The sequence below is a fragment of the Dicentrarchus labrax genome, unplaced genomic scaffold (genome assembly GCF_905237075.1).
Source record: "Dicentrarchus labrax unplaced genomic scaffold, dlabrax2021, whole genome shotgun sequence".
Lineage (NCBI taxonomy): Eukaryota > Metazoa > Chordata > Actinopteri > Moronidae > Dicentrarchus > Dicentrarchus labrax.
The window spans coordinates 16368493-16379811 of NW_026136711.1; the positions used below are offsets into that span (position 1 = coordinate 16368493).

Below are 11319 nucleotides of genomic sequence, written 5' to 3' on the forward strand. Positions count from 1 at the left end.
CTGGGTCTTCTTCTATCACCCTCTCAACACCTCAAACCCATCAAAACCCTCCAAACATGTTTGAGATGGAAGCACAGGTTATTCTGGTGTCTGTAAAGATGAAATTAAATTGTAGTATTTTTATCTGGCACTGACAACCCACACGTGTTACATTCTATTCTATTCTATCTATTAAAGCAATAGTTTATTCTCCAGTACTGGATCACAGGAAGGAAAAATGTTAAATATAGAGGTAGAATAATAATAAAATAATAAATAAAAATATTTAGATGACAGGTAAATGACATTGGCTCTCTATAAGACAGATGAAGCTTGTCTTTATCAATTAGTTAAACAAATAAGATGAGAATGCTTCTGCATTTTCTTTTGCACCTATAGTAGAAGACAGATCATAACTACATGTGTCTTGCTTTAAGATATTGCTCCACTACCCTGTTGCCTCAAATGTTGTTTCAATACTGGACAGTAACCAGCAGAGGGCAGCATTGAACACTGTAAATCACTAGATGCCAGTGTGAAAATGCCATCCACTTTTTAAAACCAGTCACATATCATGCACAGTGATTGTAAGGGACAAATAGAAAAACCAAAACAAGTCTGGACCAAATTTTAGCCTGCAGCTTTATGGCTCCAGTCCACACTGGGATGTAAAGGCATCTGAATAGATTTTCACCTCTGTGAAGAAGGTGGAAAGTCAAGGCTGCTCGTAAATATGTGAGAAATTCTTGCTGACAGTCTTGACAAAACACACACCTATTACCTACTTCACAGAACAATGAATTTGCAGATTAATTTGCAGATATTCATGAGCACTCCCGAAGTTGAGTTGTTTGCACAGTAACACCTCTCTCGGTGCTACTGTTTGGCAGTCTGCACTAACTCCACACTAACTCTATGAGACATGACGAAGGAGTCCTGAAGCCACCAGGCATGAAACCAGCTGGAATGGGAGGATCCTAAAGGCTTTACAGGCTGAAGAGGAAAATTTACTTGACCCCAGAAAGAGCTGGAATCCATTCTCTCTTATTTATAGGGTGGATGTTTCCAACAGACACTGTGCATGCCTTTAAGCATTTGTTTCAATTTAAAAGAACCATAACCGATTGACTTAATTTAGAATAAGTACAAACCTCATTGATATGTGGCAAAGACTACATACACACACTGCACACATGCAGCAACCCCCGGATGAAGATTAATGGGCCTCAAAGAGACCTATCATACAATAAAGCTTCAGTTCACTGCCATATAAACATAGGCCAACTAATTATCACTCCAAAACGTTTTGTCTTGCTAACCTGAACCTAGCATCTGAGCCCTCTTGTGTTGTCATTGTTCCCAAATGAATGAGATTCTTGCAGCTTTTTCACAATAGACATCAAAATGAACAAAAAAGAAACTTCATAGATCTCCTTGACATCAGTTTATAAAAAATCAAATGTAACAGTATTTAATAATGGACACTGCCCTATGTGTTTGTATGTCTTATACTTGGACAAACCTGTGATTTCAGGCTTTATAAACAAACTTGTCCTGACTTGTATGAAGGTGCGTATTTACCAAAAGAGACATGACGTTGTGTTGTTACAACCTGCAAACCACTTCAGTTCATTTTCAAAATTACTTGATGACTTCTGTCATCAAATTCTTTGGAGTCAGCGTCCATGATAAAAGCAACTTTATTTTCTTTCTCTCCTCTTGTGTTTGATGGAAAAGTGTGTTTTCCAACAGCACAGCAGTTAACACCAACTGTATTCACACAATGTACTTATTCAGCTGAGATAAAGAGTCTGCTTTCTGTGTTTTGACTACATCTATTGACGTATTTATTCCTTCATAATTACAGATTTATCACCATATTAGCACGTATTGCTTTTAGCCACCAGTACTTGATTCTGATTAACAGTCTACATATATGATATCTAAGCTACAGTTTTTCTTTTGATATTATTAATGTACATCTGAGAATATTGCACAAATCAAGTTTAATTTATCACACCAGTTCAGTAAAAGTAAACAAAACTTAAAGCCACTATATGAAAAATAAAAATTTCATAATTTAGTGCCCCCTGCGGTAGTATCAAAAAAGACTGTGTTTGTAATTCCCCCATCCCCAATACATGTATTGGCCGACATGAGGACAAAGAATGCATGGGCTGAAAGCAACTCATAAACGGCATCATAATAATTTGAATTACGCTCTAATATCTTGTATATGCCTTGTATAATATAAAATTCTACACATAGTGGCTTTAGGGGCATTTCACATAAGCACAAAGTGAGAAAAGAATCACATAGAAACGTTACAAAAGCAGCATTGAAAATCCAGTCCACTTGTCTGATGAAGATGTGTGTGTGTGTGTGTGTGTGTGTGTGTGTATGTTGTAACACACAATTCCACAGCAGGTTAAGTCAGAGGTCTCAATAAGGTCACATTAACAAGCCTCTTTATTTGTTGGGAAAGCATCTGGCTGGCCTTAATGTTGAGAGATTAAACTCTTGATGAGTTCCTCAGCTGCACTCTTGCCTTCTGGTTCCCTTGTAAACGGAACAATTCTTCCATCTTGTCCAACTTCACCCCTGGACTCCCACACCCTCATAACCTACTCACTTATTCGTACATGAGCCAGACCTCTGCCGTGAGACAGAAGATCGATGTGTGCAGACGAAAAATGACCTCCCACCACTGATGGCTTTAGCCTTGATACAGAGAAGCGTGGAGAGAAAGTGAGATGCTATTTCTGTCATGAAGCAGAGTGACCTGCTAATGCACATACAGCGTTATGAATGTAAATCAGGGCTCACTATGCCATTACATTTTTGCTTACATTCTTGTCTCCATTTATCTATGTTGTAAAAAAAAATCAAATGACATGTTTTGAGGGTGGATTTCCCAATCTAGGCAATCAGTCCACAGCTGTAAGAGGACATGTAAGAGATAAACAACTGTCTGCTCAGTGAGTTGAATTTTATACAGTAGCCTCCATTAACCTTTATACATGTATTAGTTACATACAGTACGTATTATATGTGTCAGCAGTCCCGTGTCAACATGTATTTTTCTTGTCAAATCTCACTCATTCTGAAGGGCAATACTGGTCAGGGAGGATGTAATGATGCTACATTGGTATATCTACTTCATTACAAAGAAACAGGGGGAAAATGTTTTAATGTTCCCACCTGCAAGAAGTTTGAAAGTGCCTGGCAGAGGTACATTGTAGGGTAAAAATGATTATCACCCAGATCAAGTTAAGCTTAGCTCCAACATTCTTTAGATTCACAGTCCTCCATCCAAACAAAATTATTCAGCTACTGTTATATAGTTACTATAGGTCAAGTAATTTTTCTTTTAGCATGGATGCTTTTTTTGGCTACAACTATTAGCTAGTACTAGTTATTCTGTCAGTCAAATGGTCTCAGAAAAGTCAAAAAACTTAACCTTCACATGCACTGGATTGCACCTCACATCTGTAAAGGCTATTAGTCTAATGATATTAGCGCAGTAGGTAAACCAGAGGTTCATTGCACCAAAGATCCTGGGCTTTAATTCCAAGTGAGGACATTTTACATTCTGACATCCATGCAGCCAGCATACAGTGTCCTGTCTCCTGGTCCATCTCAAGTTGGTCGCGCAAACTTCCTGCTTCCCCACCACTGGTTAACCAGATTCATACAATTAACACAATGCCTAGTTCATCTTCATTAGATTTTCTGTCCATAAGGCCACAGAACTTAGCATGTAAATGTAGAGCATAATACAATGCTTAACAATTTGAGTTCATTCACGTGGAAAAAGGCCATGAGTTTTATATCAGGTCAAAAATGCAGTAGAGCATACACTACTATTGTACCGCGTGCGCTACAGATATACACTTACTGATTCAAGTTCAACAGGTTGGTGTTGAAACGGATGAGAAGCCCCTTATCCCATACGACATCATCATCATTTTGTCAGCCAGTGGAGAAATAGACAATATATAAGTCTTATTTAAATCAAAGTCTGATTTAGGATGTCTATCCCATCTCCACGCTTTGTCGTCTTGTCCTCAGACATTTTGTTGGATGGAGGAAATCAGTTAGTCCACGATGAAGTTCCCTCATCTATTTCATCCCTCTGACATCCTTTGATGCTATTAAGGTCGTTTTGACTGGTAATTCCTTAAGCATGAAAATAACTTCTTCTCCATTCTGTGAACCAGTGGAGTGAAACTTAACAGTTACACAGCAATCCAATTAGTTGCCAAAGGTCACACATCATCATCGTCATCATCATTCTGCCTCAGCCTCCTCTCATGACTTTGTCCTCTCTGGCTCCCTCTTTGAGGGAGACGACCGACTGGATCCTGACAGAGCACATACTGTTTCCAAATTTTCCGGAATGCTGTGCGGAATTTCTTGATGCGGAAAGCGTAAACGATGGGGTTCACGGCCGAGTTGCCATGGGTGAGGATGATGGCGATGTAAATGAGAAACATTGGCTTATCACAAGCGGGGCAAAAGAGGGTGATGCAGTTGAGGATGTGTAGAGGGAGCCAGCTGACTGCAAAGAGGAAAAGAACAAGTGCGAGCGACTTGGCCAGCTTGAGCTCCTTGCCAAAGTAACGGCTGGGGTCTGTGTGGCTAGCTGTCACCTACAAAGAGATAAAGGAGAAGATCATCAGCGTATACATTTAACTTTAGTCTTATCAAGTCACATTAATTCTGTTTTAATAGTAAAATAATTGTCTTTTGGTTGCTGCATATCATAGTGACCAAAAGTCACACAAGAAAAGGAAGTCATTACCTTCTTGTTCAGCTGCTTGTGGATCATGTAGAAAATCTCAACATAGATGACCAGCATGAGGAGCAGAGGGGGCAGCACCCAGCCAAAGAAGTTGAAGTAGACCATGTAGTCCATGCTGATGACTGTCTCAAACTCACAGGTTACCAAGAGGTCATCAGTGATCAGGGAGCCATTGTCACGGAGACTCTGCAGGTTATTCCAGCCCAACATGGGCGTGAGGCCCACTATGATGGACACCAGCCAACACAATAACACGGCCGTGCCAGCTCGCCGAGGGGTCACCACGCGCTTGTAGCTTTAGCAACAAGGGAAAAGATAAAGTGTTGATTAAAAAACAGAAAAGCCACAGCATAACAGACATAGTGTGTGTGCTGTTTTTTTATTTTTTTCATGATACACAATTTTGTTAAATTAATTTTATTTTTTAATCTGCAAGTGTTTTAACTACTGATTCATATGCTTTAAGGAATTGATGTCTTATTAAAAAATTTACATTGTGACACCTTAAAAAATAGGCAAAACAACAAAAGGAACATCTTGTTGTTTAATTCAGCCCAATGAAACATCTGAATCATTGAGAGAACACATATTCCCTTTGTAAAGCAATAATAGAATATAATAGCCTGCATATTTTTTGTTTTGTGAGTAAAATAAAATGACTACAACTTGCATTTCATTGTACAAGCTTGTGTTGTAGATAAATAAATGAACCTTGGACCTTGTAATAATGTTACATTTTTGCAGTGGTTGTATCTTGGTGTGTTGTTACTCTTAAAGTGAGACTATGTAACTTTTGTTGAATAGTATCCACTGTTGCCACAAGTTACAATCATAGAAAAATGGTAAAAGCTAAAACAACAGTAGCAAAAGCAGAAAACAGTCATAAAGTCAGTAAACTGGCTCAGTAATGTCTGTTATAGGGCAGTATCTAGCTAAATAGTGCTAACATTAGGTAACATTTTGTAGCCAGAAGCTACTGGTCATACTAGACCAAGTAAGGCTGTAGTTAACCCTGGAGGGTGTTCAATTTAAAAGGAAGAATGTGATTTTTCTAGTAGTAGTAGTTTGTGGGGTTGTCATATTGGACTAAATAATATTATAAATTGTACCAGTTTTTTTGTCCTGTAATTCCAATTTCTTTTTGAGTTTCTATTTTATTTTATTTTCCTGGAAAACATTTCTGTATTCAAATGTCAGAGAGATGTGCTGAGACATCTGCTGCTTAGGAGGGAACTGTGGGAGTTGTTGCCTAACATGAAAGTCTCCAATTCTTTGGTATTTTCACAGGATGTCCTGTCTCTGCCTCTCAGTTGTTGCTATTGGACAGATCTATGAATTAGTCATTGTCACACAGACATGAAAGATTCCTGTAGTAGACTGGACTGTTGATTTTCCTAATTCAACCTTTATTTCTATTGAGTCAGTGCTGACTCAATCAGGCGAAAGGGGTGAGTGAATCATTCCAGCGGCTCACTCTTTTACTCTCAGCCGATTTTTTTCTCTCCTCTTATCATGCCTAGTCCCTGGCTTACCTCACTAACGCTGACGCAAACACAGAAATACACACTGAGATATGTGCCAGAACCAAACTGTCATATCTTTCTCCTTTTCTCTTGTTTCTTCTTTCTCCAGCTGTTGTTGCCTTTCACTTTCTGTCTCACACACACACACACACACACACACACTAAGGAGTTCAGGGTGAGGCAGACACAACACAGGATGAATGAATGAATACTCAAAGGATGTTCAAAGAGACTCTTTCAGGAGGGAGTGGGTCTTCCCATATGTGACGACAATTTTTATCTCAACTCTCTCTACAGTTCGGGTTGGCAGAAAGCTCATCTGTGTGTCTGCATACAGATCAGCTTTCAGTATGCCAAAAACTACTTTATGGATATGACTGTTCTCCATCTATCTATACTTTCCTGTGGAATTTAAATCCTTGTTTCCCACCTGCAAATCCAATCCTTCAGCTAAGCACACTGGCAATACTTAGGGCATTTTCAAATCTCAGACACACCACCACCCTTATCATGGCAGTATGCTTCCAAACCACCTCCGCTATAAAAAGCAATCAGTGCCTGTTAAACTGTGTCCCTCTAGAGTCACAGGGGTGGTTTAGGGAGGGGGACTCAATTTCTCACTCATATTATCACTTACCATGAGACAGTAAAAACACAACTGGTGCTTTAAGTATCTGGCCAAATGCATCAGCAGTGAGATGGAAGTAAATTTTCCATAATCTGTGACTAACATATTCTTCTTTTATTTTTTCTTCTTTAAGCCAAAGCACCTGGCCACCTTTTCTGCTGTTGTTGTTGTACCTAATGCAGAAAATGGTTTAAACTAAGTTTTAAAAGATTATAATCATTACAATACAATATTAATATTGTCTGTCCGTTACCTTCAACTGTCACTACATCCAGTACACAAGTTCACCACTGCGTGATGATCAGGGCTGAGAAACCCAGCAGCACCCTGATAAATAACAGTTAAGCCTATAACATTGGGATAATACTAAACAATATATGTTTATTGCTCGAGTATATTGCATCACTGCAACCTGCGTTCTCTGAGTGATAGAGTGCAGTGTGTGTGCATGTTTCTATGTGTGCGTCGGGTGCCAGCTTGAGAAATTATGCAATCCATCAACCAGCCACCATGAGCCTATTGACCAATCATGCATTCTCTGCCAGACTCACCAGGCTTATTGTTAAATGTGCCAACTTAAAGTGGAAACTCAAGTTTTCTCTAAAATTATGGGTCTGGCAAGACAAGAGGAGAAAATCTCTGTTACCATGCAACAGAAATATCGGTTTATCATAAAGCTAGTTTTTAACAAAGCAGATCAGATCAGAAGGAATAAAGAAAGAAGTACAACACGTTGGACCTCTGCATGCTTCTTGTATATGTTAAGGCTGGACACTGAAATACAGCTTGCCTCCCACAGATGTGAAATTCAACAGCTTTAAAAGTACCAAATAGCCCTGACCTTTCTTTTGACCTAGAGCATCCCAATGTAAATAATATATAAATAGAATAAACTATCTTTTTTGTACACCAAAATAGTAAATAGTAGTATTTTTATCTATATATCTGTATATGTGTCTGCTACAAATATATTTACGGCTGAAAAAACATTCAGACAATTCAAAAAAAGCATCTAAAATCATTAGCCTCATTATTTTTAGAGAGAAATATTTAACAATCAAACCTTAAAGTTCACAGTCAGACCATCAGTGTTTGTCTTATCTAATTATTTTGAAAAGAGGGTTTTTTTCTTCTTTCTACCCCCTTTTGATCATGATATGTTTTACTTTGTTCCAGTTAACAGCTGATATCATGGGTAAAATGACGTGTTGGAAGTACACAAATAAATAATGAATCAAAAAATAAAATATAATCTTAGTAACAGTCTTAGTATAATTTCTATCGAATTTTAACACTGACACCATCACTGACTCATTCACTTCCAGTAGAGATAACAGAGATGTCACAGCAGATTAATGTAGACCTAGATTAATGATACTGTAAATGAATTAAAATCATTAGACACACATCTACATTAGATATTACAGTCATTTCTGGTTGGAGCTCAAATTAAAATCCTTTAACAACCGCTCTTGTGGGCGCCCTTGGTCCAAGCAGCGGTCCAGACACAAAGGCTCTGTAAATGAGACAACACACTGAAAACTAGAAGAATTCACCTTTGTGCCTACCTCATGGGTATTTTGACTCTCAGATAGCGGTCGATGGCTATGGCCAGCAGTGCCAGGATTGAACTTTGAGTGAGGACGAGCACTGTGCAGGCGACCAGCAAGCAACTGTAAAAGTGCGTCTGGAGTCCGATGCTGATGGTTATGGCGAGCGGGATGACAAGAGCGCCGACCGCAATGTCAGCCGAGGCCAGGGAGACGATGAAACAAAACGTGGTGTCTCTCAGAGACCGGTTAATACGCACAGCCCAGACCACCATCACGTTCCCGATGACCGACGACAGGGCGATCACCACCTCCATCCCTATGTAGAGGGCTTTAGAGGCAGGCAGACCCGGAGGCATGTTCACAGGCGCTGGAGGAGTGTGCGCTTAGCGGAGAAAACAGCCTGAACACGTCGAGGGAGTTCCCTGTTTGAGTTTGTGGGCACCGACTGAGACTACCTGACTTTGGTTTCGCATGTTTTATATCCCCACACGGGCAAAGGTAGTGTCTGCTGCTCTGAATGATTTTAGAATCTGGTCCAGGACATAGAGTAGCCAGATATAGCCAGACGCAGAACTTGGTCTCCATACGGTCCCGAGGCGGTGATTCCGAGAATGAAGTGGCCCCTGCAGTCCTGCTGGCGGAGGGACGGGACGGCCGCGGGGGTAGCCTATGAATGAGTCACAAGCAGGTTTCCAAAGCGCGGATTAACAGAGCTGCTTTCCTCAGTGTCAGGCATGTGTCAAAGGTCGGAAAAATTAACAGAATTAGTCGTAAATAGTGTCGTTTCCGGCTGAATCTGAGTCATTTTCATAATTGCGCCATCATGCTTTCTCTTTATTTGGCTGCAGACAGTAAATGTTTATTCCTCTGGATAATTGGCTCTCCAGAAATAAGTCCAGTTTAGATATGGTGACATTTACGCAGGGAGATATTAATAATAAAAAAAAACGTATATTCCTTCACAGTCACATGTGTGACTGAAAGCTCGCCCTCTATGGGAGTGGACACACTGAGTCCTGAGGAGGAGAATATCACTCATTAATATGTCAGGTGCATCTTATAGCCATTGTCAAATATACACTAACTTACTGCTGTGCAACTCACAAATTCTTCTTCATGTTTTCACTTTAATGTGATAAATTATGTGATTTTATTCCGACCAAGAGGCTCCCAAAAATGTGATTACAAGCTCCTGCTTATCCCTGCTGTATTTCCCGAGTATGACTGAGTACAGGTTGAAATGAAGAGTGGGTGAAAAGTATAAGCCTGTGAAGCTTTGATGCTGTGGAGAGGATGCCCAGAAAGGAAGCTAGATGAAGACAAATGGTCACATGCTTTGTGTTGGAGGAACAATCAAACAATACTGGACTGAATTTCAGCTTGGTATCAGTGGAAAACAGCGGGGCTCAGCTGCACGAAAGACGCATGCAAACAAACCTATGTAAATGCAAATGAGACTCACAAACAACAAGTTGCACAAAACCACGCCACTTGCATACAGATAGAAACAGACATGCTCTTAGCACATTCATCTGCACTGTATTTGATTGCAAATAGGACTGCAGTTTTTGAATGGACACACTTTGGTGAAACTTACCATCTCTCCAGTCAGAGAGGGAAAAGTACAGATCAACACTTTCATTCATAGATCTCTTTCTCTCACCTTGACTACAGTGAAGGTCTTTCCCCTGAGAATGATTTATGTCTCCATCCTCAATCATTCATGTGGCTGTAACTCCTGTCTGACTTTCATCAAGGCCACAATATCATTTCCAGCACTGTGGATGAAACCGTCGAGTACAAATAGGCACACCCAACTCGTGGCCACTCTGAGCCAAATTTACGTTTAGATACTTTCCTAGATTTTAGCAACTTCATGCTGATAAGTAAATGCTACAATTCATTCCTGAGCTGGAAAGAATCCCGAAATGCAGAGGTGCCTGAAATATGTTGGCTTTATGAAGTGAGAATGAGCAATTCTGTTTAACTGTTGCTTTTTTACAACTATTTCAGCCTACTTCTTACTGAATACTCCCAGTAAGAAGTTGGCTGAAATAGTTGTAAAAAAGCCTCATAAAGTGCTCATTAAAACCCAACTTTATACTTTGTCTTTCTCTCTTTTTTTATTTGTTATTTATTGTCCCATGTCATATTGTATGATAGTGTTCATGCTTATACTTATAGTATCAATTGTCTGATTGACCTTAAGTGTATGACTGACCTTAATCATGTGACGATGCAGTACCTGCACCGGGTAGAGCATGCAGAGTAGAGTAGTAGTAGAGTGTGCATCATGTCATCCCCTCTATTCTCTGCCCCCGTTCCTGTCTTCACCTCACTGTCCAATAAAGGCCAAAAGCCTGACCAAAAGAAATTTAAAAAGACATTGTTAACCATTAATAAGTCTATCTATAATAATATCTGAGGGAACGGAATTATAGCTGATGGTTAATTCCAAGCACTTTCTCGTAAACGAGGGCTCTCTGTCTCCCTGCCCTTTTTTGGGCGGTCTGTATCAGTGGTCTCATCACTATGACTGTTCTATATTACGGGGGTTTCCTGTGTTGAACAGATTGACTCAAACATTTGCATGATGCTGCGAACTGAATGTTGCTATCCATGGCCTTTTATCTTAATGTAAAAGAATGTGAGTGCACAAATGGAAAGACATTATAGACTTACTTTACTCAATCACTATCTCCAAAGACTTGCCATGTCTTATCTTTGCTGAAACAAAATAATATTATGATACATGACCAAATTTCTCATGTGATTCATAGAGGCTGCTGACCTGCATCATGACAACTTTTATGGAACAGTCTCTTCTAAGGA

General features: G+C 39.7%; 1 protein-coding gene across 1 annotated transcript; it reads right to left on the reverse strand.

Annotated features, from left to right (window-relative positions):
• Positions 1–1410: 1410 nt before the first annotated feature.
• Positions 1411–9423, reverse strand: LOC127371199 (adenosine receptor A1-like). Its single transcript, XM_051413894.1, has 3 exons — positions 8503–9423; positions 4784–5078; positions 1411–4631 (listed from the first exon to the last, which is right to left on the reverse strand). Exons 1-3 carry the CDS (start codon positions 8841–8843, stop codon positions 4248–4250), a joined length of 1020 nt encoding a protein of 339 aa, XP_051269854.1. The 5' UTR covers positions 8844–9423; the 3' UTR covers positions 1411–4247.
• Positions 9424–11319: the final 1896 nt, after the last annotated feature.

What these genes read in the sequence shown, in the direction of transcription:
- LOC127371199 (XM_051413894.1), bottom strand. Translation starts at nt 8,843, where the DNA reads ATGCCTCCGGGTCTGCCTGCCTCTAAAGCCCTCTACATAGGGATGGAG. An exon ending in AGAGTCAAAATACCCATGAG is followed by an intron (nt 5,079 to 8,502) that starts GTAGGCACAAAG and finishes TTGTTGCTAAAG; the next exon opens with CTACAAGCGCGTGGTGACCC. An exon ending in ACAAGCAGCTGAACAAGAAG is followed by an intron (nt 4,632 to 4,783) that starts GTAATGACTTCC and finishes ATCTCTTTGTAG; the next exon opens with GTGACAGCTAGCCACACAGA.